At 38.9% G+C, this 27,084-nt stretch overlaps 1 protein-coding gene across 1 annotated transcript in view; it reads left to right on the forward strand.

The window, feature by feature from the left end:
• Positions 1-2,513: 2,513 nt before the first annotated feature.
• Positions 2,514-27,084, forward strand: part of LOC131573837 (potassium voltage-gated channel subfamily D member 2) — a 268,863-nt gene continuing 244,292 nt past the window's right edge. Inside the window, exons 1-2 of the mRNA XM_058828121.1 lie at positions 2,514-2,851; positions 4,052-5,225. Of these exons, the coding sequence (XP_058684104.1) occupies positions 4,111-5,225 (1,115 nt within the window). The 5' untranslated portion in view covers positions 2,514-2,851; positions 4,052-4,110. The remainder of the gene's footprint in view (positions 2,852-4,051; positions 5,226-27,084) is intronic.

Below are 27,084 nucleotides of genomic sequence, written 5' to 3' on the forward strand. Positions count from 1 at the left end.
CATTTGAGTCCCTGCTACTTAATTCCTACTTGAAGTCATAATCCTCCCTGTCACATCAGACCAATCTCTTTGTAGCCAATTCTGATTTCACAAGCAGGATTTTGACTTAGGAAGAACTGATTATTTAGGTACACCTTATGTAGCAGGATTTAGTTCTGAAACATACAAAGTAAGGAATTCTTCAGCCAGACAATTTTAATGAACTACACATAAGGTAAAAGCTGTGAAAGTTTGAGTTCCTGGCTCTCGCTTCTCAGTAACACATTAATTAAGGAGTCAATAGAGTGCAGTTTCTTCCTTCCAAGATACTGTTTTGGAGAGATGCCTCTCTGATACACAGGCTGTCCACAAAAATTTAAGGTGAGGTGATAATTTTTCCAGTCAATGGTGTCACAAAATTTTCTAAACCTCAACTGGTTTCAAACCTCTGACTTAAAACACACCAAATATTCTAATGTGGTGTCCAAAATTGCCAAAAAATATAGGGTTTGTTTGGGATTTTTTTTCAATTTTTTAATAAAATGTGTAAATTTCTGAAGAAAACTCTAAGATTGCAACAGGAATCCAGGTGTTTCTTTAATGGAGCCCATTCTCATGGGTTCTCTCTATGGATGGAAAATCCTTTATTACGAGACTTCTGTTCAGGAAAAACTGCAAAATAAAAAATCAACTTAAAGCAGCAACTGATTTTTGTAACGCTAGGCATGTTAAAAAGATAAGAGAAGTTATTGATTACAAAAAGAATCTATAGCTGACAAGGAAACCTCTTGATTATCAGGAAAGGAAGTCCTGTATTATTTTCTCAGTGCTGAGCTGACAGGATCATAAATTGAGATTAATTTTACAGGACTGTCCTTCTGTAACACCAAACAAAACCTCCCATTTCATATGGGAGAAGAATATCCATATCATTGAAAGCTCAATACCTATAGGTATAGGTATACCAATAACTATAGGTATACAAAGGATTTTAATGTAATGGATTAATTTCTAGGATCTCATGTACTGAATATTTGAACTAGAAGAAAAATAGCAAAGCAACAAACCAACAAACAACTTCAGTGAATATACAAAAAGTATCTTTTATTTAATGTGATATTTTATTTCAAGTGACTTGATATATGAAATCAGTCATCATCACAGGTTTTCCTATATTAGAGTTTGCACTCAAACATTTTCCTGTGCTTTTAAGTATTACTTGTAGGAACAGCTTAGGCTGCAGCTTAGGCTACAATACTGAAAGTGCTTATCTTTTTCACAGGAATTTAGAAGTGAATATATACTGAAGCTGAGCATATTAAAATACAGAAAAGAGTTAACTCTCGAGCTCCAGTGTGTATTTGGTATATTTTTGCTTTGGGTTTCTTTAGCATGTATCTCAAATAGCTTATCAGAGTGGAAGGTTTGGTCATAAAAACTTCACATATAAAGGAACCCATTTATTCCGTGATTCTTTTCGAAACCTCTTACTACCAAACGGAAACACAGGCAAATCAGAAGGAGGAATACCTTCTGGTATCTTCTTCCAAGGTCTGCGAAAAAGACATACAGCGGTTTCAGAATCTTGACTGAAAAATATAGACCGTTCCCTCTGTTTATCGGCACTATCAGAGCGGCAGGCAGGGCTCGGGACATTAGGTGTAGCCCGGAGATGCGGCGGTGCGGCGCTCGGCGGGGCCGGGCCCGTGGCGGGCGGCGGCGGCGCGGGCAGAGCGCAGGGGGTGCGCGGAGCGGGGGCTCGCCCGGCCCCGGCGGGAGCGCACATCCCGTCATCCACGCGCCATCTAGCGTCGGGAAAGGGGACCCGGCTCGGCACGGGAGCGGAACGGAGAGGAGGAGGAAAATGCTCCCACACCCGTCCCAGCTCTCGCCGTTCCCAAAGCTGGTAAGAGCCATTTGGATATTGCGACCAGAACTCCGGAGTGGCTCGGGGCGGGTTGTGAGGAGCATCGCAACACTTCGCTCCCAGCCATCTCATTCCCCCTTTTTTGCAGTGAACGGTTCCCCTTCCCTTGAAAGCAGCTAGCGCTCCCCAGAAATCCCCTCGGTACCTCACCTAAGCTATCGCCGTCGCCCGATCCCTACCCAAAGCACCGCGAACTCCGCTGCCGGCGGAGGGGTTGGACCGCACGATCCCGGCCCCGCAGAGACACACACCGGCACACACGATGGCACACACACCGGCACACACACACACACCGGCACACAGGGTGGCACACACACACACACCGGCGCGCACGCAGGCACAGCCGCGCTCCCTGCCTGCCCTGCCGCCGCCGCCGCCGGCGCAGCTGCCCGCAGCCCTTTTGTTTCGCCCGCGGAGCGATGTCCTGCCCACCCGCCCCGCGCTTCCCCGCGCCCGCACCGCCGCCCGCCCCTACGCCCCTCGCCCGCGGGCGGCGGCGGCGCGGCGGGGTGGCATGGCCCGCCCGCCTTGGGGGAGGCAGCGGGAAGCCCCCTTCCCCGCCCCCGGCCGCGCCAGGGCCTCGCCGCTGCCGCCCGCAGCCCGCGGCAGGGCAGGGGCAGCGGCCGCAGCCGCAGCCGCGCCTGACAGCGGCCCCGCGCCGCAGGATCCGCGCCCCGCAAGGACGTGCTCCACGAGCTGCCAGGCGCGATTACGTTGTTTTTTTCCCCCCACCCACCCCTTGAACTTGTTGCTTGGCGCTCGGCGGTGGCGGAGGGGGGTGGGGGTGGGGGAAAGCCTTATTATCGATGTCCCTTTGGATGCGATCAAGCTTTCTCAGGAGCAACTACTTCCCCGCCGTTCCCGGCGGGGCGCGGAGATCTAGCGGCAGAGCTCGTATTTCCAAAAGTCTCTATGCAACTGAGCGCTCTCGCCAGACTTTCACAGGTAGGTGCCGCAGACTGGGCACGTCTGGAGGGATTCGAGAACTGAGCCGAGGGGAAGGGGCGATGGGAAGGAGGCGGGGTACGGGGGGGGAGGGATGGGGGGGCATGATCCACCACCGACCGCCGAGCCCTCTGCACCCCGCACTCCTGCCCCGCGCCCCCCCGCCCGCCCCGCTGCCCGGCCTCCCGCGCCGCCAGGGAGCTCCTGCCCCTTTCCCACTCCACGGCCAGCCTTCCCCGGTTCGCCTTTCGCCGCCCGCTCGGGCGCTCCCGGGGATGCCCCGTGCAGCCCACCTACTGCATGTGTCTCCAAAGCCCCCGCTCCTACCCCCGCCAGGACCGCGGGGTTCTGCCCGACCCTGGTCTCCTGGCCGCAGACCAGCCCCTATCCGTGCCCCGATGCTCCGTCCAGGGGAGAGCCCCGCTCTGCCCGCTCCCTCTCTGTGGGCGCTCCCCGCTCACGGCGCCCTATCCCCGGCATCCCTCTGCCCTTCAAAGCATTTCCTGCACGGAAAACTTGCCTTAAAGTTTAATGCTGCCGCCCGGAGCTCCTCCCCCTGCCCCGCCGGCTCCCCCGGCCCCTACCCGGGGTCTGGAGAAGTCCCCGGGCAGCGATTAAAGGTCAGGGAGAGGATTCTTCCCGGCGCTGCTCCAGGGCTGCCGGCGGGAAGGGGGGCGGCCCGCCCGGCCCATCCCCTCCGCCCCTCCACGGCGAGCGGCGGCGGCGTTGGCGGCCCCGCTGCAGCCGCCCGGGGAGGGCTCCGCTGGCTGCCGCGGCCCGGCTCCGGCGGCGGGCGGGGAGCAAGCGGAGGAGGGGCGGGGGACCGGCTGCATCGCGCGTGGAGGAAAATCTCCTTCCAGGTGGCTGCACAGCTGCACTAGAGCTACTAGCTGGCTCCAGGGGCTAGTGATTTGAGGACTGTTGCTTCCATCCGGGGGGCCTCGAATGGAGACCTTATATCCAAAGGATTTGGTTGTTAGAGAAGCTTCTTTGAATACAGGGATTTCCAAGTGCCCTCATTTATTGTCCTAGCAGTCTGACCAGCGCCTGGAAAGCATATTCTGGGTTGAAAAAGTGGAGGAAACAAAAAGGAAGCAAAAAGGTTTTCAGTTAATACTGAATATCACAAAAATGTTCAAGAATTCTGCTGCCTCAAGAACATGTGAGAATTTGTATTTTTCTTTTCCCTCTCTATTTTAGTGGCTGGACCGGAACTGTCTCTAGATTGACTCCCTTAGCTGTAATAGGTGTTTGGAACCATGGCGGCAGGTGTAGCGGCTTGGTTACCCTTTGCCAGGGCAGCAGCCATAGGATGGATGCCAGTGGCTACTGGTCCCATGCCAGCTGCTCCGCGGCAGGAGAGAAAGCGAAGCCAGGACTCTCTGATTGTACTGAATGTGAGTGGCATCCAGTTCCAGACATGGCTGGACACCTTAGAGCGCTACCCTGACACTCTGCTGGGCAGTTCGGAGCGGGACTTCTTCTACCACCCTGAGACACAGCAGTACTTTTTTGATCGGGACCCTGACATTTTCCGCCATATTCTCAACTTCTACCGCACTGGGAAGCTTCATTATCCCCGCCAGGAGTGCATCTCAGCTTATGATGAGGAGCTGGCCTTCTTTGGCATCATCCCTGAGATCATTGGTGACTGCTGTTATGAGGAGTACAAGGATCGCCGGCGTGAGAATGCTGAGCGCCTGCAGGATGATGCTGATACGGATCACGTAGCTGAGAGCTCCCTACCCTCAATGACAGCTCGTCAGAGGATGTGGCGGGCCTTCGAAAACCCACACACCAGTACCCTGGCACTGGTCTTCTACTATGTCACTGGATTCTTCATTGCTGTCTCTGTTATTGCCAATGTGGTGGAGACAGTGCCCTGTGGGGTAAGCCCGGGGCGCATCAAGGAGCTGCCCTGTGGAGAGCGGTATGCGGTGGCTTTCTTCTGTCTGGATACTGCCTGTGTGATGATCTTCACAGTTGAATATCTCCTACGACTGCTGGCAGCTCCTAGTCGCTACAAATTTGTGCGCAGTGTCATGAGTATCATTGATGTGGTGGCCATTATGCCATATTACATTGGCCTGGTGATGACAGATAACGAGGATGTCAGTGGGGCTTTTGTGACATTAAGAGTCTTTCGTGTCTTCAGGATCTTTAAGTTTTCCCGCCACTCACAGGGTCTGCGCATCCTGGGCTATACCCTGAAAAGTTGTGCCTCGGAGTTAGGCTTCCTCCTCTTCTCACTCACTATGGCCATCATCATCTTTGCCACAGTCATGTACTATGCAGAGAAAGGTTCATCAGCCAGCAAGTTCACCAGCATCCCTGCAGCCTTCTGGTACACCATTGTCACCATGACAACACTGGGGTAAGTGCAGCTGGTGTTTGGTTACAGCCAACATTTCAACAAGTGTATTGGCACGGATGGAAAACACTCAGTTTAGAAAAAATGGTGGTAGAAAAAAATGTGAGGGTAAGTTTTTGTTACAGAACTTTAGGACTACAACTTGTAACTTCCTTCTAGCTTTTTTACATGTTTAAGAGAGTCAACAACATTGCCGAAATGAAAATAACCCAAATCCAAAAACTGCAAAAAACCTGAAAAGGCAAACAACAAAACAAAGCAAAAAAGTCTTCAAACTGTTTGGTTTTGGACAGTGAAATTGGAATATTTTATGAGTACATGTGAGTTATCAGTGGATTTTTAGTGGAGTATGTATTTTCGCTTAGGACCTGTTACAGTGTTCCTAAATTACTAATTCTTATAAGGAGAACCAAAGTGCAAGCTTTTGGTCAGTATGTGGATCTGCCATTTTGTTTTAAGTCATGTATTGATGTAGACCTGGATATTGAGTTTGTTATTACAAAAAGATTTGTTTTCATGAAAATTATACCTTATCTTTACAAAAAAAATACATTAATGATTTTATTTAGGACACTGAACACATTTCCTTTGAATTTCATGGACGTATAACTTTTAAATCATGGATGTCAAGCTACACTGACTGGTGATATGCTCTGGAAAATGATCTGAGGAAGTGTGAGACATATGACACATCAAGCATGTGTCTTTAAATATAATTCTAATGGCAATACAATTTCTTTCAGAGAATAGGGGTTAAAAAAAAGTGTCACCATTGACATTAGAATGCAATGCAGTTTAATGGAAAGATGAGACAGAGAAGTATTTTATGAAGTCTCTGATTCCAGAGTCTGAGTGTATCAGCTGATTCTCTGCACTGAGTTATAAAATGCATTTGTCTTTAATTACAACAGGGATTTAGAAGGTTGACTAATTTGAAATGATAATTTTTCCCTATTCTTAATTTTCTGTTGTATAGTACCATCTATGAAATTGAAAATTTGTTGATTCATTACAAACTACCTAGTTATTTAATAATTACTACATGGCAAACTTAGCACTTTCATTAAGGCAAAGCCCATCATTTTATTAGCATTTTGCCATATCTTGTTGGGACTGTTGAGACTTATGAAACATGAATAACTTTTAAATTTAACAAAATGAAAGTGCATTATTAAACTATTATGAAAAACTTGATTTATTATGTGCAATAGTAATTTACTTGGGAAACGCACATAAAAAATATTGAAAAAGATAAAAGGAATGTCTTATGCCACCATTTTTTATACCAGGCTTTTATCTCCAGTGTGATATAACAAATGAAGATAAATATAGTGCATAGTAAATATTTCATACTTCTTGTAAGGGCAAGTTATGCTAAAAAGGAGTGACAAGAGCTTTGGGGATTTTAACCCGCCTTTTAGGTTCCTGGGTGGTTTTTGGTTTTCATTTTCTGTTGCTGGTGACAAATGGAAGGGATGAGTTAGAAGCAGCAAGTTAGGCATGGTAATTAGATCCACACTCCTGTATTTTCTGATGCTGATATTTCTTACCATTTATTTTTAATTAGAATAGTGATGTTTTCAAGAAAGAGTTGACTGATACTTTAATATAAAAAAAAAACAGAAGCTGGTGTATTTTGAGGGTTTTTTTGTAACAAAAGGTACTTTCTGAATAAGTTGTTTCCATGCTTATGCAGTGTGGAAAGTACTTGTCCATGGTACTGAACAGAAAATTTTCTTGTTTTGTGCCCAAATTGCAACTGATTATAATACAGATATGAGATCTCAGCTGGTGTTAATATGATTTGTTTGTTTCTTTGGCACACACACACACACACACACACACACACACACACACACACACATATGTATCTACATGAGTATTATTCTGTAATTCCAGGTTTTGAAGTATTACTCTGAGTGAAATCTTCAAAAGTACTGCTGTAATTTGAGCATAATTTCACATCTCTTTGAATAGAACCTAAGAATCTGTTTTTAAGTATACAGCACACAATATTTTGGTCCCAAGTGGAACAAAAAGGGTTAAAGAGAATCCTCTCATGCTTGACTCCTTTTTCAAGGTAGTTTGAACAGAGAAAGTTTTGAGCAGGTTGAACAGAGATCCAAAGTCTCACCCTCAGAAGTTGAGGTGTGATACAGGTTCAGATATGACACACATCTCCAATTTTTATGAAATCTTTTATCAGTGCATTAGGTAGATTATGTCCTTTTAATAACATCATGATAACTTTATAAAGATTATGTTTAAATGTTAAATATATATATGTGAATAATTTAAATAAAATTAGCATAATAAAAAGCTTTGAAATCTTTTTAGTTGATGGAATAATTACACAAAAGGAGAGGGAAGTTGCAGGGAAAAGCATCAAGGGTCAGTGAAAACTGATTGTAATTAGTACTGATACCTTTTCTATGTGCTAAAGCTTACCACCTCTTTACTAATACAGGACTCCTGTTCATTTTAACTTTAGTTTTAGCTGAATCAGGGGTGTATAAATGAACTTGACAGGAACAACTTCTCTCTTTTAGAAACAAAGCTTGATGAAGTCTTTATGTTTTAAATGACAGTAGCACACAGCAGGTTATGTGAAATACTACAAAAATTCATGAAAGCTAATAGCGAATAATAGATTAACATAAAATTGAGCTTTTGAGTCTTGGTGTCATTGTCATATTTTTCTAGATAGCAAGGGTATTGAGTAAGCGACCTTTGCAATTTGGGGAGTTATTACCTTGGAAGCAGAGCTATATTTCTCAGTTCTGCATGATTGCTGAGCAATTAAAGTGTCTTTAAAAAAACATAGATTACATTTTCTTTTGCAGTGTGCTAGTGACTTCAAATATTACAATATTTTTGCCTCCAAGGATATACCAGCTATTAACTGCTCTTGACTGCTCAGCTCAAGTAGTACATGTACATGGAAATGTTACATGAAAAAGCTGAAAAAAAATGAAAGGAAGGAAAGAAAGGAGCAAAGGAAGAAAGAGAACATGAGAAAAAGATAAAGATGGAGAGAGAAAGATGCCTCTAGAAAAACAGCATGTATGCTTCCAGAAACTGAACTGTTTTAAACTCCAGACTAGTGTTTTTTCAGGATTAATTGCAGCAAAAGTAAAGTAGAAACAAGAGGAGAAAGGAGAATAAAATTGAAAGAGGTCACAAAATATTTTATGGAGATTCAAGATAATAGTGGAAAGCACAGAGGTCAAGAATCAGGTTAGTGTGAAACTTGAGAGAGAAAAGCTCAAGTCTATTGAACTGGGACTGTGAGACCTCCATGGGGGCTTGTGAACATCTACACCCATAATGACAGTTATGTCACTTTCTGCTATCACCTTATAACATGACAATCCAATAAATTTCCATCTGCCCTATCAGGAGCCAGCAAATGAGCTGGTAAGCTGGTAAGCTTTTGATGGTGTAAGGATATTGTTTGTTCCCGAGTCAGTCAGAGCTATAGCTAGTTTGTGTTTTATGAAGATATTATACTTTAAATAAGGAATGTAGTGCTCTTCTGTGAGTAGTTCTAAAGCAATCTCACTGCTATATTAAAATTTTATTTTTATAGCTTTTACATTGGGTGGCATTATAAAGTCACACAATGCTTCAGCAGATGAACACAATATGAAGGGAAGGTTAAACTCAAGACTACTCATTTATTTGCTTTCTTTGTATAAACTAGAGGTGTGTCTTTCAGAAAAGATAAAGCAGCTATTTGTTTTCATTATTTCTTAATATAGCCCATAATGTGTGAGGAAACCCACTTAAGATATATCAAATTCTCTGAAGACTTTATAATGAACAGATGACTAGATGTGATAACAGAAAGCCTCAGTGAACAAGGGAAGAGAGCAAAGGATTTCCTTTGCCTGCATATTCATGTTTGCCATCTTCAGTCCTTTTTCCATTCTTGTTTCATCAATATGGGTATGTTCTATCTATTTTTTTTCCATTATTTATTCCAATTACCACTTTCCGTAGTTTTCATGGTTGGGGTTTGTGCACTGGTTGACACTTTTCCTCCCTTCTTCAAGACAAGGTTAACATTTGTAATAAGACTCTGCTGACTTTATTTTTCCTTCTTCTGCTCCTTTGTTCCAGATTCCTAATCATCCCTCACTACTAGATCAAATCTTTCATTTGTCATCATTGTCATTCATTTGACCTGAACTTTCTTCAGAACAGATTTTTTGTTCTGACCTTTGCTTGATAAATTTTTCCTTATGAGCATCATAAAATTTCCACATCATCACTTTTTTTCTCAAATGCCACACATATTCTCTTTTCTCACTACTGTGCCATTTTCAAGTGTCTTTAGTTCCTTATAGTCTCTGCATTTTAGTTTGAAATAATCCATCTTTTCACAACTTATATTAAAAAATTGAGTTTATTAAAATGTGACAAGAGAGAAAAAAATTCAAAATCTTTGTTTTGTGAAAAAAAAATTCATTAAAAGTTCAGATATATTCTTATGATCAGTGTTACAAATGTAAATATTCACAAAGTTAGAGTATTATATCTGTATCTTGTAAGTACATATTGCTCATTCATTTTTTGTTTGATATTTTCAACCCTGTTTCAAATAGAACTTTGCTATTTTTGTCTTACATACAACCTAGTGGATTTTGTATTTTACAAATGTGTTTGATGTCTCAATCTATTTTCTCTTCACAGCAGAGACATTTAGCCTATATAACAGAGGAGGCACAAAGTGTAGTTGTGATCACCTTCAAAGTACATTACTAGATATTCAAAAAGGGCTCCAGGGAGAAACTGTTATACAAAGGGTCATTTTGATAGCAGTAAAATTTATTTTTTTTTATGTAACAAAAGGATTACTGAAACTATATTGGGCTGTTGTTACTTGACAGTAAGAGAGCAGAGTAATTGTATTCTTACTTGGTTGCACTGGAGACCAGCTTTCCTCTTCAAAAAAACCCTGAAAATCTTAAAGGAGAAGGACTTGGCTTGTTTCACTCATTTTTCTTGAGCATGAACTTCCTTAGTTCAGTTATAAGAACATGAAGGTGATGCTTAACAAAAAGATCTTTCTGCTCAGGATTGAATACGTTTGTTCCTTTGGTAGAAAGAGATTGAATTTTGTTTCCTTGTTGTTACTTTGAGACAGGAATAAGAATTAGATTACTGTTGATGTAGCATAGAAATATGCTTAGTACAGCAGAACAAATAATCTCAGAGAGTAATTATGACTAGTGCCTGATCTGTTAACTAGGGCCTATCATTCAAGTAATCATCAGTGAATACTGTCATTTTAGTAAAATCTTTAAGTGATCAAACCTAAGAAGTTTAAACTGAGTGATGACAATCCGTATGTGACTCACATCATTGTGCCTTTGTCTAAGATGAAAAATTTGCAATATAAAAGCCATATAAATCTATGAATACAGTATTAGAAATAGTGCCTACCATGCAAAAAAAAATCTGGAAATGGAAACTGTATTTCTGAAGAAGGAAAAATAAATACAACAGAAATAAAGTGAGTATTCAAAATAAGTTGAGAACATCTTGCAACTTCAGGGTGACAATTAAGTTTTCAGGCATTTGAAAGAAAGTCTAATGAATTTTACTCCTTTTAATTGATTTTTACATCATTATAGTCCATTGGCAGAAGTTCGTAATATTCATCATGGTAAGATAACAAGAATCTGATTCATCAGGGGTTAAGATTACAGATTGTTCCAAAGAGGGAGTATAAATTAGAAATACAGAAGATATTTAGAATCTGCCTTAAGAGGTTTAATCAATTGCATGACAACAGAGCTGACACTGATGGGAAAGATTCTGTATATTTCTGTACCTATCATTTATTGGGCAATAGATAGGAGCACAGGTTTTTCTGAAGGACACAGTCTTTAAGTTTTTTTTTTTCTTAAATGAATTGATTAGCAAAGGTTTTTGAATTTATAGAGAGTGCTTTGAAATGATAGCTCTACGCTACACTTCCTGGAACAATACACTTCCACCATGCTTGGACTTCAACTCCTAACACAGTTAGGGGCCCTAATTTCTACCACTATTTCTTAATTTTTTTTTTTTTTTTAAGAAGCATATGATTTTGCTCTTCCTGTGCCTCTGGTAATGTTTCATTAGTGTCTTTAAGTAAAAAAGCTCTGGGCTTTGTTTTGACAAAAAAAATCAATTTTCACCAAAGTGCACAATGAAATTTGCATTATTTTCACAGCATAGACTTAAATACATGTGATTTGAGATGAAATAAAAAGTAATGCTTTTAACTAGAGCATCTGATGCGTAACAGGTATGAATGTCCTGTAGAAATGTATTGGATACAAAAATTTACTCAGGTATCTGGTGTATGAAGACTCAGGTTTAAACATGAGCACCTATGAAGATCATGTGATCAATGCATAAAAAGAATAAAATCAAACAGGATTCATCTCTATTATAATTCAAATGAGACTGCACTCCTTTTCTCCTAGTAGCATAGACACAACTTAGGCATTATTAGGAAATACATCTTAATGTACCTAGTTATCAGTACAGCATTCCTACTACCATGAGTTCAAATTCTTGCAGTTAAGTGCATTGACAAAAGCTAACAAAACAGTAAAAGACAGCTATCTTTCTGTTATTAAAGATACAAAGATATTAGTCATATAAGTAATTGTATTTTTTGTGTATTTAGAAAAGCAGTTTCCTTTCTTACATTCCACTGTGCAGCATTGTTCCGTACTTATCTGCAGATCTCCATCCTGAAGATGAAAGCATTAAGAGCTACTGTGTAAATGTACTTAATTAGACCATGATTTTCCAGTTACAGAAAATGTGAGGTTGCTAAAAAAACCTAGAAAAATGTTTTTAAAATGAACAAAGTAAAATTTTGCATATTTAAAGAATTTAGGAATAGTAGTTTACATTTCATCCCTGTTTTTTTTTTTTTTTTCAGTTTCACCTATGTTACTGGTTTCTTTGATCTGATTGGTTTAACTGAGAGGTCAAGTTTCACAGACATAGAGTTCTCCTGGGTTTATTTATTTATAGGACCCAAACACTACAAGGAAGAATTTAAAGGCATTTATGTGTCTGGAGATGAAGACAGGCACTCAACTTGAATTCTCAGAGGCTTGGGTGTGAGAAACACAAAGGGGAACAAGTGAAGCTAGGTACCTAGTTCCCTTAGAAAACAGTCTTATGTGCACAGGAGTAACTTCTAGGATAAGTACAGAATACTGTACTCAGATCTGGGGTATGTCCCAGAGGCAGGATCAAATGGCCCTGTCAGAATCAAATGGATCCTGCTGGGGTTCAGGTCTTGTTAAAATAGATTATGCCCTGTTTTTACATCATATTGTAGAAAGGAGATAAGAGTATTGTGTGTATGGTATGCTTAGGAAGGAGGAATGAGTAATTCAAGTAAAAAAAAAAGAAGGGTAACTGAAAGAGTAATGTAAATTATCCAAGGGATATATTTTTTGATCCTAATTTTCTGTCTCTGTGGTTTTCAAACCAACAGCTCAGCATGAAAAGATATGTAAGAAATGGAAGCTGTGACATGTAGATATTAATGAAAATATTTTTAGAAACAGTGTGTAAAATTATGAAACAATGTCAGGTAGGTGATTCCATTTTTCAAATAAAGAATCTGAGGATTTATTGGTTTCAATAGGTCTCCTATTTGGCTTATACACAGTAAATTTGTTAGAATGCAGATACGTGGTAAGAAAAGGTAAAAGATAAGTCTAAATTTTGACCACTGCAAATTCATCCACTTCTCTGGTATGGTGGCAAATATTATTTTGTGTCTATTTGGATTTTTAATGAACATTGTTTGTAGATTTTTGTAGGATGTTTGAGAACTACTTTGTCTGCCTTTGGGTTTTCTTTTTATGCAGTAATATGAACTTTGTAAGCAGAGTACATTTCTACTAGCTGATTCTTACCTTTATCTCTGTTCCTAAATGAAGTATATTGAAAGCATATTTTCCTGTTTTTTCCTGATATTTTGTAAAAAAAAAAATCATTTCCTGAGGTAAGCATCCTATATCACAGTTCTTTCTCTTTGAGGAAGTATTTTGATTTGTGAGCTGTACTTGCTATCACTTTCACTAAGGCTTTATATCAAAAAATAACATATGAAGAAAAAAATCCCAATATTGAAAACATTTATATATTTTCAAATACGAATATTATAATATCAGCATTAAAACAAAAATGTTATAAAATATGTATCTGTATAAATAAATTTTGCTGTTTGATTATTGAAGACTGTCCTTAGATAAGACTTCATATAGTATAAAAGGCAGTATAAACTTCTAGGATTTTACTTTATTACTCTGAGTACTTTGGTAAATTAAAATAAAGTATGTTTCACTACAGTTTTAAATCTCTTGGATTAAGAGAGTTAATTTTGGATTAAGAAGTAACTGTGAACATCCTTAATGGTATCTATAATAGCCTAATTTTATGATAATACATAAACATGCTTTAATTAATTATTATTTTAGAAAAAAATATTATGAGACCAAACTCTAACTTTTTTCAAGTGTGTATCCAGAGATACGGATTTTTTTCTATGAATTATACTGGCAGATTCTCAAAATATTTTGGCTGATACAAAGGGAACAGTCTTTCAAATTATCTCTTGAAAGCTTGGCCACCCAGGCATTCCCTGTAAATGGCTGAGAGTTAGACTGTAAGGTTGTGAAGGAATTAATTTAGGATTGTGTATTAGCTTACAGTCTGAATGTGTCTTTTGCATCCTAACTCACTGCTTCTTTCAGTAAGATGAATCGAGAGTTTTCTGTATAAGAGCACATGTAATGTGAGTGGGATCCTTAACTTTTCATTATTTTTACTATTCATATCCTCCTTTTTTTATAGCCCAAAAGAGGAGTTTTATTATTGTGTTAGTGGCCTTACTTTCATTTTTTGCAACTTTTATCTCTTCCACTTGCAGCCACTTAGCAATTCCCTGAGCATCCTTATCAGCTATGGGCAGCAACTACGGCACTATGCAGAATTGTTTAGGAACAAAATTGATGCTCTTTGACATGGTGGATGACAGCTGCAACATGCTGGTCCCCAACTCTCCTTCTTCCCACAGAGGAATAGAAGAGCAGAGAGGTTGAAGATGTTTTCCAAACCTGATTGTGAAGAGCCTGTATACTTTGTTGGTTAAGGGTATCTAATCGCTTCATTGTTGGTATACAGCAAGTTAAGAATTGTGGCCTTTCTATTGAAGACACAGAAGTACCAAACAATCTTTAGTAACAACTCTTTTTAACTCTTTGTAATATAAATATCACAGTATAATATAAATACCACAGTATCTTGTACCACTTCTAGTACTGAGAATTTTTAGTTTTTCTAAGCTTTTTGGTTGGGTTTGTTACTTATGCATTTGTTTACATCAGTTGATGAAATCCAAGTAGAAGCATGGATATCATGGACTAGAGACAGGAGAATGGGTCAAACAGAATATATACCCCTATTCTCACACACTTAGTGAGAGCTATGCTTGCAGCTGTCTCTTGTGTTTATTTGATAAATATTATATAAAAAGAAGATTTCAATAGTGTAAACTCTGCACTGTTTGAGAATTTAGATAAAATTTGCTATTTTAGCATCTGGATGGAAGCTTGAAAGGGTACAAATTGAAGCTTTCCCACAGAAAGATAGTTTAGAGTAAATCTGTCCACAGACTGGCTTACTAATTTAACACGCTCAGTATTAATTATTTTCCAAGTTAAAGGGAAGCTCAAATTTTATCTGGTTTGCTTGTGAACAAAGTAATCAACCTATAGTATGTGTCAAAAGGTGCCAACTTTTAGAAGTAAATATTATAAAGGAATCTCCTTACAGAAAGATCCCCAGGTAATATGATATGCTGTCCTTCTCAGACGGCGTGCTACTTCTGACACCTCTCTCTCTTCCTCCCATCACAGTCAGATCACTGTAGAAGTTGCAGCTGCTGAAAGGCTGCAACCATCATCATTCTTTAGCCTACAGTTTCTTTCCTGTGCAGGCCCAAATTTTGGGAATTTAGCACATTAAATAATTCATGGGAGAAGCAATGTTGCTAGTCGTGCTGGCGAGCCCTTGAGCGCAGTTCAGCCTCTTGCCGCGCTGGCAGAGCTGTGACAGTCTCTCTCCTCCTCTGGGGACAGGCACAGCTGCAGACTGGAGATGGTGCTGACTCGTTGTGTCTGGCACAGGTGACCAATGATTTTAAAAAACAGATATCTTTGGGCAACAGTGCACGTGCAAGATGAAATCCTAGCTGTGGGAAGGGAAGATAGGAACCACTTTTGTTCCAGGTCTCTAGAAGACAGAAAAGAGTGCCTGGAGTGGACTACACAAATCCCTTTGGGTGCAACTGCCTTCTGGCACTGTCTGCCCTGAGCCCTCTTCACACCTTGAGTACAGCACGATGTCTGTCAGCAGTCATTCATGGAGTGGATTTACAGTGGGTTTGGCCATGCAATAGGAAAGAGATCTGGGGTCTTGCAATGCTTTTCCAGACTGTATGTGAGTTTTCCCTATTGCTCTATGAATTCACAACATTTAGCATGCACTGCTTGTTGCGTCTTTGCAAACAAATTAAGTAAATACAAAGCAAAGTGACAGATGATTTGGAATACTGGGCAAAAAACTGGATGGAAGTATGGACTTAGATCCACATAAATGGTTTTGAAATATATCAAGAGGCTGAAAACAGATTGGTTCATCTCTAGTCTCAGTGGTGTTATCCTCTCCTTTAATATATTTTCTGATACCTGGTTTCTAGCTCATTAGCTATTCTCAGAGGTTCTATTGTCTTCAAAGCAAACAAATCCAAATGCAACAGAAAGGTTTCCTTAAAGAAACCTTTCATGTTGTCTGTACATAATTTGTTTCCCAGTCCCTGTGTTTGTGTGGAAGGATGCAGCTATGGAGATAATATCTTAGGTGTGTGGTTTTTAAAGAAGACAATCAGGACATAAAACTATTTTAAAGGAGACAAATAGGACATGCTGTACAATAGAATTATTATGGAAGAATCTGGAGGTGGAATTCCAACTTAATTCTCTTTCAATTGCTTACTATCTCTGGGAGATATTTATAGGTTTTAACTTACTCCTCCAAAAGTTAAATAGTTCTGAGCTAGTCATCCTTTTCTCAGTTAGGAGGTAATGAAGAGAAGCAGGCATCTGGATGTGCTCATTCCTCTGCACCGAGTATAAATGAAATTTATTATAATTAGTGTAGACTTTAAATACCAAGTGGAAATGGATGAGATAAATCCCAAGCTCTGTGGGTAGTTGGTTTGATCCACTCTCCTTGTTCCCAAATTATATAACTGTGAAAGGCCCATAACATATTCCTTTCAAAGATCATAGCAGAGTACCTGCTTGGCAGTTGATGGCAATTCCCACTTCATCAAAAAGGTGACATGTGCACTACATTCAAACTCAAAATATTCTTGTTTTGTGTAACCCTGAAGGCCACTTCAGTGCTTTTGCCAATTTTTTATCTTTTTCCGTACAACACAACAAAAATTTTAAATTTGAAATAAAGGGAGATTTAATATTTGTGCTGGTTTGGAAGAAGCCTCTAGAAATTTGAAAGAAAATTTAAGTTTCCACTGTATTTTTCTGCAGGAAAGCATTCTTCAAATAGCAATGCTTGTGAGTTAAGATATGAAGAGCTAGAATACCTTGATTAGCCTTCAAAGGATTGTAAGCTATTTCTGTTCTTCTGAATGGGAAACCTAAAGACCAAGCCACATAATGGTCTTGTTAGCTGTTTCACCACTGTTCATTTCCAAAGTGTCCCACTGGAGACATATCAGACATATCCCCTGAGACACTGTTCTTCCAGGAGGTCCCAGAGCTCTAGATTGCAGTTAGGTACTGCAGTGCATAACTGTGAAGCAGAGTGAAAATTTTAGAGACACACTACAATAAATTTCAGCAGGGACACTCTACTCATTGCAGTAGTCATTTTCATATTTAATTCAATTTAAAAAATATAATTTTCTCTAAAGCTGCCTCCAGACTGACAGAGCCTTAAAGGCCATGACAGGGTATTATGGTCAAAACTGCTTCAGATTTGTCTTTCTCATTTTCCTTCTGAACTTTGTTCACTTCTCTGCAAATCATTCAAATCACTCTGATAAGGGAATTCTTTAATTTGGTATGAAATCCTTTTATCAACAAAGATTTGATTTAATTAATTTTAGTTTGTCTTCATGATCTGCTTTTCCAGAACAGCAAATCTCAAATTTGGCAGCTAGTACAGTTCTATACAAGTGTGAAATAACATTTTCTTTCAGTATGTTCCTTTTTTTTTGGGGGGGGGGGGGGGTAAGAATTCATGAAATTTTGCTCTTTTATACATTAAATGGCATACTAATTTTTTTTCTGTCTGTGAAAAGAGATGAATGAACTACAGAAGAAACAATATTTCCTCTTTTTTCTTCCCCTCAACTGGCCAGCTTTATCATAAACTTCCAAATATGTTTTAAAGAAAAAGTGCTGTCCTGCATAACTAATGAAATGTTGTTTCTCCTTTGAGGGGAATCAGTGGTTATTTCACAATTTGGGGCAACAATTCTGATTTAATACTTTGTAAAAATGACTCTCTTCCCATTTGCAGTTCAAGCTATTGCTTTTGAAAAGCTAGTAGAGATGATAAATGATGGAAAAGAAATTCTTTCTTAAGGTTCTTGCTTACTTATAAGCTGTCCTTGAAACAAATCCCGGTACAAAGACAAGTTTTTTTTCCATACTTCTGAAATTTGAAGTTATATTTTTATTATGCCAACCCCTTTTCAATTGCCTTTCAAATCAAATTGAGAACAGGGACCTATGAAGCCAGTCTGCAGAGAAATTATTTACCTAACTAGTTTTCTAGGGAGAAATAGGTATAGACAGTGTCAAAAACTGAGTTGTTAGTCCTTCAATAAAGCAGCCTGATAGTGGCTAGTGTTCTGCACCAGGGTGGAGTGGTGGGATGTAGAGATGGTGGGATGGGAGAGAGTGATGATGCAGTATTTTTTCTGAATCTTGACAAGAAAGGTACAACAACAAATTACTTAATAAAAATAGATGTTTTAATAACATAAAGAGGGACATAGTTATCGGCTCAATCTCATTGCCCTTCAGATGCTGGGATCTATGCATTTGCTTAGCATTGGATGGGCTGGGGGGATTTTTCTACAGCATGCTGTACAGATCCTGTACATGCAGAGATCTCTCTTTCAGTTCTTTGTGGTATTGCATAATTTTTATTAGGTTTTTGCAATAACACAACCCTATTAATAGAGGATATTTTCATGATAACTTCTTGCTGCACTTCTAGATGAAGGCAAGGTTGTAGAGGTGGTGTAATCACCAGTATCAAGTTACCTGCAGGCTCCTCTCTTACAGTGGTCTGGGCAGGTTTATTCTGCAAATAATGTGTTTGTACAACAGAGCACAGCCTGAAGGCTGGCGTGAACATTCAGCATTGTCTGCTGTACTTGCTCAGTCTCACTGTTACCTGAGTCAACTACTTTCTACTGTGGTCTTTCAGTCAGGTTCACTACAACGGGTTCGTGGTGTGAGGTAAAGAAGAATACACCTGATCACATGATTTCTTAATGTAATAACTACTAACTTTTAGTGATTATGATTACTGACCAGAGTTACTGACTCAGAGAATTATAAAAAAGCTAAGAACTTTTGCAGTCAGATGAAGGGAAACATCACTCCTCTTTTCAAAAAGGAAAGAAAGAAGGATGTAGGGAACCACATACTCTGTGCTTGGGAAGGTTGTGGAGCAAATCCTCATGGAAGTAGTTTTAAGGCACATACAAGGAGGTATTTCAAGGCAGCCAACATGGCTCTCTTAAGGCAAATTGTGCCCAAATAATCTGGTGACCCTCTGTGATGGTGTGACTGCAGCAGTCAACAAGGGAAACAGACCCAAGTCACCTACGTAGACTTCTGTAAGGCCTTCAGCATGGGCCCATACAACATTCTTATTTCCAAGCTGGTCAGACATGGACTTGAAGTGTGGACTTGGGGGTTCTCATGGATGAAAAGCCCAACACGAGCCAGCACTGTGCACTCACAGCCTGGAAAGCCAGCTGCATCCTGGGCTGCATCCAAAGCAGCATGGCCAGGGGGGCAAGGGAGGGGATTCTGCCCCATTGCTCCACTCTGGTGAGGCCCCACCTGGAGTGCTGCATCCAGCTCTGCAGTCCTCAGCACAAGAAAGACATGGACCTGTTGGAGAGGGTCCAGGGGAGGTTCACAAAGATGATCAGAGGGGTGGAGAACCTCCCCTATGAAGAAAGCACAGGAAGAGTTGGGGTTGTTCACCCTGGAGAAGAGAAGGCTGCAGGGAGACCTTTTGTGGCCTTCCAGTACCTAAAGTACCTTTTAGAAATGAGGGACAGCAAATTTTTACATGGACAGATAGTGATAGGATAAGGAGGAATGGTTTTAAACTAAGAGATATTTAGATTAGATGGTAGGAAAAAAATTTTTACTGGGAGGACAGTGAGGCATGAGAACAGGTAGCCCAAAGAGGTTGTGGATGCCCCATCCCTGGAAGTGTTCAAGGCCAAGACTGAGGTGTTGGATTTAGATGATCTTTAGTCCCTTGCAACCCATAACTTTCTGTACTTCTAGGATAATATCAGAATAAGTTGAATATGTTAAAATAAATATCTAGAACTTTTTTCCAAAGAAACTTCATATTTCTTCTAAAAATATCACAATGAAATATCAAGAATTCTTATGATGTAAGGTAATAGAAAATATCTTCAGGAGTCTTTGAACTTTTTTTTCTTACGTGAGACTTTGATAAAAGTAAAATGTAGTTGGAAAATACAATTTATGAATTTCCTGTTTCCAAAAATACATTAATGAAATCCACTTAATTTTTATTAATTTTCTTTTAGAAATGTAGAACAAAAACCTAGAACTACACATTTGTCTCTTTTGGTTCAAATTGCTTTTGGGATTTCAGTTCAAAGCAATTTTGATTTTTCATCCACATGTGGAATGGAGAATACTTTCAGAAGCAATGCTGTGAAAGAAAAATTTCATCTAATGGTGAAAGACTGTAAACCAGACATGACTGGTCCATTCTTCTTTTCACTTAAAAAAAATTTAGAAAAATTAATGGCAAGATATCCAGCAGTGCACATCAAGGAAAAAGGATACAACTTCTGCCTTGGGTAGAAGTTACAGATTGCTGGCACTATAACTGGTGCAGTATCATGGTGTACTTGCCTTTGCTTCCATCCTAACCTTTGCTTCCACCCTGGACAGGGCTTTAGTTTTACACTAATTTATCTCCTTCACCTCCCCCTCTCATGTTTTCAGTTAATTGAAATTACTGTGGGTTGGATCAAGCTTAGAGTAGGGAGATAGTTATTTTTTCCTAAAGATTTTTTAAAGAATTGTGGACAATGGATACATTATAGCTATTTTTAAGTACCTTAAGTATAGGTTCAGAGTCTGCAAGAATATCATAGAGCCTGAATACTGTGCAAACAGGGAAGCAGATGCTTTAAACTCACTAATAGTTCTTACTACTCTTACTTTCTTCAGCTATTATATAATCAAAGGTCATAATCTACAAGGTGATGAGAACTTTCATCAGCTGCAGAACACAAAAACTTAATAAAAATTTCAGTGTAAGATACATAAATGCTGCACCATCTGTGAGTCCATGAATGCCTTGCAGGATTTGGTGCTATTCACTTGATCCAAAGCCCATGGAAATCAAATAGTCTTTGGTTTGACCTGAGAGGGCTTTGCATCAAGCTTTTATATAAAAACCTCTAGCAATATATTGACCAGGACAACAATTATTTTCTTGAATTATGTCAGACTCTAAGGATTTTATCCCAAATCCTTGGGAGTGTTAGCAGGCATTCCTCCAATACATATATTGCTCTCAGTACCTTATGCAGACACAGGGTGAGAAAAACAAACGGTGGAGTTTAATTATATGTATTTGAAGCATAGTTTCATCATCAGGAAAACAGTAAGATAGTACATTCCAGCTTCAGATATAACAGGTTTATCTGGTTTTTGTCAGGAAAATCTTAATGGGAAGTAAATGATACAGCATCTCCTGTGCTAGCATCAATGTTGAGTCATACATGAGATCCCATCTTCATACATGAGTATTTCACTGAAATGGTCATAATCAACACTGGAGTACAGAATTTGCTCAGAGTTCCTTACAGCTAAAAGGGGAACAAGTTGGCATTTTCTTCGTTAGCTTATCAAAAGCCTTGCTAACTCACAGAAGCTTTCAGGCAACCTTGACAGTATATCACGCACTAATATCATAAGAGAACATGACAGACAGAGCCTGATGTATCTAATTTTGGACTGGTATAACAGTGCTATTTAGAGCAATAAAGGTTTTATCTCTTGGTTGATCTGTTTACTGAAATAGTGAAAAATATGTCATGTATTGCATCTCCTTATTATTCTTCTGGCATAAAGGACATTTGAATGGCTGGTTCTGCCTACATTTTGGGATTGTCCTGCTAACTGTATTAGGATAAGGTCATATACTGTACTCGGGCAGCACTGTGTCCAGTTCTGGGCCCCTCCCTACAAGACAGACATTGAGGGGCTGGAGTGTGTCCAGAGAAGGGCAACAAAGGTGGTGAAGGGTCTGGAGAGTGAGTTGTACGAGGAGTGGCTGAGGGAGCTGGGGTTCTTTGGCACAGCGAAAAGGAGGCTCAGGGGAGACCTTATCACTCCCAGCTGCCTGAAACAAGGCTGTAGCCAGGTGAGGATTGGCCTCTTCTCCTAAGCAACAAATGATCGCACAGGAGCCTCAGGTTGTTACAGGGGAGGTTTAGATTGGATGTAGAAAAAAGTTATTTACCGGAAGGGCTCAGGCATTGGAATGGACTGCCCAAGGAAGTGGTTGAGATACCATCCCTGAGCTGGTAAAGACTTGGAGGTGTGGTACTTGGGGACATAGTTTAGGGATGACCACAGGAGTGCTGGGTTAACAGTTTGACTCAATGCCTTCGTGGTCTTTTCTAACTTAGATGATTCTTTGACCCTGTATATAAAATGTGTATAAAGAAAAAACCTCATTTCCCTAACAGGAATCTGTCAAACAACTAGTTAAAATGAATGACTGGCTAAGACTTATCAACAGAACAATGGTTATTATATGGACTTATCTGCTTGCTTGCCTTTCCACATGAAAATCCATCACTCCTAGTGATCATCGTGTGTGCTTCCTTATATTATATATAAATTTATATTTATATAAATATTTTATATAATATAAATTTATATTTATATAAATTTATATTATATAAATATATATCTATTCCTTATATATTCCTCCAATACATGATAACCATTAGATAAATAATTTGTTTAATGAAAAACAAATAAACTTGCAGTTAATTTTTTTCTGATGTGGGACATGAATGCCAATACTCTGAAAATTCTGTAAGGATTGAGAGAGACTAGATTTCATTCTTGGGTAATCCATTTCAGAGAATATTGCAGCTTTGTTGACATGAATGCAGTGCATGAATGACTTTATGCATATTCACAACTGTTTCCTGGAAGGAAATGGCTGATTAAACAGTAATGATATAGCATGTGTAAATGAGTTTTGTGGATAAACATGTATCTTTATCCTTATTGCCTGAGATTGGTTGTTGACTAAAAAAGTTTTTTTGCTGACATTTTCTCTTCCAGAAATTTTACCAATCATCTTATAACAGATTTCCTCTTCTGCCTCAGAAACTTCGTTTCCATTATATGTAAACAATGCTGATTTTTCTGTTTCTCTTGAATCACATACTTGATGAAAAAAACAATTGAATTTAGGAGTGTCTAAGTACTACCCCAGCTGAGATGCTCAAATATAAATCTCTACTTTCAGGTGAGGTAAATCACTCTCTAGACTCAACGACTGCAACGTGAGCTTCAATACTAACTCATGTACGAAAACCTACATACATACACCAAAAGTGTCTTCACTTTCTACTTGAATCCCATTCCAGGAGAACAAAATGAAATTGTTAAGATGTCAGAGCCAAGAATTATTTTTATTTATTCCTTTTTATTCCCCCATTCAGATTTGGTGGTCCTGCTCTGTTTAATGATCTCATGCAATTTAACTATTCCTCATATCATTTTCAAGCTTCTTTGCCCAAGGTGCTTTTCCCTAATGTCCATTCAAACAGAGTGACAGCAACTCGCTCAGGAGAAAAGTATTTAGAATATATTGAACAGGTCACCTCAGGAAAAAAATATGTTCTCTTGAGGCATTATGATTACATTACAATAGCCTCCGTACATGTATTTAAAGAGTCTCAGATAAAAATATTTCTGCTAGTAGAATAAAAGAGGAAAACCATAAAAAACTCACAGCTTTTACATCTTCTATCCTTGATAGTGCATTTAATAAACAGTGAAAACTTCTGTTCCAATATATAAAATAATAGAAGAAAAGAATGTACAGGAATATCATGAAACTGTACTACAAACTAGTGAAATGAAATGAGAGAACTTACAGTGAATAAAACTAAAGAAACAGGTGTTATGAACACTGTGTCTTGTGATAAAAAAGCCAGCAGAAACTACAGGAAACATTGTATTTGCTGCATTTGAAAAATATTGGTAAATATCTTGTCTTTTTAAACGTGGAAGTCATTTCATGGTAGTTTCTTTTAATTTGTGACAGTCTTATTGATCTAATAATAAAAGAACATTTTTTACCTGTGCATTTTTTTATTAAGCAGCAATATAGATAAATGGGTGGAAAATGTAATGATTTCTACCAGCATCTGGGGTTGAAGACAAAGCCCACAGGAGCTAATGGAAAGGCTTTCTTTTTCTTCAGCAGGTTTTAGTTACATCTTATGGTTTATAATGTAACATTTCTATATCACTAGTTCATTCCAGTGGGATCTGGAGTGTCAGATTTTTCCCACATGAAATCCAAGGTAAAAGTTGTGACCTGTTTCCCTTATAACAAAAAAAGGCAACGCTCTTATGATAAACTGGTGGAAATGTTAATGAAACCTGAAAACACTTGTAGAATTTTTGGTTTTTTAAATATTAAATGTGTCATGGAAAGGTTTACTTACTTTATGGAACCTACTTTAAAATGCGTGTCTCAGCCATCAGGTTGGAACATATCAATGTGTAAAAAGTGCAATTACTCACTGGGGATGAGGTGAACTCTAATAGTTAGATGCTGTGCAAGCTTCTGAGACCAGACACCGTGACGATTTTGTAGGCATCTCATTAACGAATTGCAGTGCTGCAGCATGCTCTGCTTTACTTATTTATTGAAGAGATAATGGGAAATAACTGGTTTCTTTGTGAAGTCATAAATAATATGACAGAAGGATATTAAATGCACTGAGATGTGACAGAGAAGCTAAAAACTTGTGGGGTTTAGTATTTTATGGTGCCAGTTCTCCTTTACCAGTACATGTAAAGCCAACAGATATGTTTTAGCTGGTTTTGTGAGCAATTTCCAATTTAGTGTGCTAGCTATTGACAAGTGTGTATCTTAAATCATAAACAGTATCTCAGAAAATTGCTATTTTGCATATTTCTGGCATTCACTCTTTGCGTATTTTTTGCTCTCGGTGATAGTCTTGTCCTGACGCTTCACAAAAACTTGCATGCAAAGTCCACTGTGGCTTTTCAGTACTTTGCACTCTTGATTAAAATAGCAGCTACCTTTTAGTTCCCCATGTGTGTGTGTGTGTGTGTGTGTGTTCATATCTGAATTAAAGGGAGAAAAATGTGTTGTATTCTGAAATGCAGACATAGCACTGAGATCTAGATTTAGGCAGCACTGTCCTCTTCTGTCTTTATTGCTGTTGTTTTCACTAAGAGATTCATCATGCACTATATTGAGAATTTCCTCAGAGACTGTGGTAGCAAGTCTCTGCAAAGACTTAGCCAAGAAGCAGCAATCTTATTGGTAAGTCTTGGGATTATTTCTGAGTATCATGACCTCGCAGTTCTTTACCTTAGGTTTGCCTCTACATCTAGCATAAAGCTACTGTAGAAGACAGAGCTCCTCAATGATGCAGCAAGTTTTATTTAGATTCCTATATCCTGTCCATCTTCATGGTACCAACCACCTATATTGCAAACATCCTTCTACAGTTTGAACAAGTTATTTTTCCTGGAGCAATAAGCATTTCTTCCGGCTTGGTAGTTTAGAAATTGTTGCAGCAGGCAAATATTGAGGTTACAAATGTGTGGATGTCAGCCACTATGCCAGCCATGAGCATTTTATGGTTTATAGTGTCCATTACCACCTCATCTAAAGACTAAGCTCATCTTCCAAAACATGACCTTTTTATTGGAGGAGTTCCAAGCATTTTCAGAAGGGGTGCTGGAGCTTGTTATTTTGGCTTGCTTAGCCCACTTACATAATTTTATAGCAGCGTAAATATATTGTTGCACAAGTGTCTCCTAGTTTGCAGTAATGTGAAAATAGAGTGAGGCCTGATGTGCCATGGTCAGCCTTTGCACTGCCAACAAAATACAATTTTAATTCATTTGAAGTAGGAAGTAGTAGGAAGTAGGAAACAGAGAAGTAAATCTATTGCAACTCACGTGATGTGTATATGAAAGTTTAAGGTTGGAAACAATTTCCGTCAACTTTACTAACTATTATGTGTTGATTATTACTGTAATTTAAATTTCTCCTCAGAGCCAACAGTGCCATAATGACTTAAGAAAATGAAGTGTTCATTTTTCATTGAGCAGTGGAGTGGTGACTTGGAAAAAGTAGAGTTTCATCTACAACAGTTCAAGTAACTGAGCAAGCACTGGATAAAATATCATTGAGTTCTGCAAAAACAAATTAGGGCCAGTCTTTCTCACAGATTTTAGGAAACTACAGAATACTTGATCTTGAAGTCAAGGAGATGACACTCATGTTGTGATCATATCTGTCCATCTCTGCTAGCTCTTTTATGGGGACTAGTATTACAACTAACCTTCCCTTGTTTGCACATTTTGGGTCATCCATCAGAGAAAAATATCCCCAAATTACTGGTTCTTCTGAACTTGGAGATCTTATTTTCATACTATATGTCATTGTAACTATCTTTTTTCCACTGTTTGGGAAGTCTCTGATGCATGGAGCCTTTAACAGATTATTTCTACCAGTGATCCATTAATCTAAGCAGCCACACATGGACAATCAAGGGTAATAAATGGAGACCTTGCCTGGAGTTTCAAGCAAGAGAGGCAATAGATTGTATCGCTGTCATATTTTACCACAAGTGGCTTGTGGTAGAATAATTTTGCATTCATTATATTCCATGTTTAATAATATTACAAGATATTTTGGCAAATTTAAGTTTCAGAAAGAATGCACTTAACATAGTTTGGTAAATTCTAGGTCAATTTTTAGTGCAAATAATACTGAATATACATTAAAATGCCATAAAACTGTTCTGTTCATCAAAACTAGTAGATACTCATGAATCATATCAAGTATTAGGTGTATTTTAATATACATTTTGCCTTTCTTTTCTACAGAGATGGTAGTTATAGGTACAGATAGCCCATATTCATAATTTTGTGTAGGTTAATCTAATTTCCTCCAAGCAGTTAAATGTTTTGAATAAGCTGCTCAAAAAAAAAAAAAAAAGGGAATAAAAACATTTTGTGTGGCAGATTTTACTGTTGCTTAAATGATATGAAGTACAAAGCATGGCTCAAGCATTTTTTCTTAAAATGCATGAGAGGAGTTTTTGGTTTTTTCAGTATATATTGTGTTGTAAATATGCAGTAAACACTTATCCATGGACCATTTTGTCATGAAAATTTTAAAATTTATACATTAATTTCGA

This window comes from Poecile atricapillus, chromosome Z (genome assembly GCF_030490865.1).
Source record: "Poecile atricapillus isolate bPoeAtr1 chromosome Z, bPoeAtr1.hap1, whole genome shotgun sequence".
Taxonomy (NCBI): Eukaryota; Metazoa; Chordata; class Aves; order Passeriformes; family Paridae; genus Poecile; species Poecile atricapillus.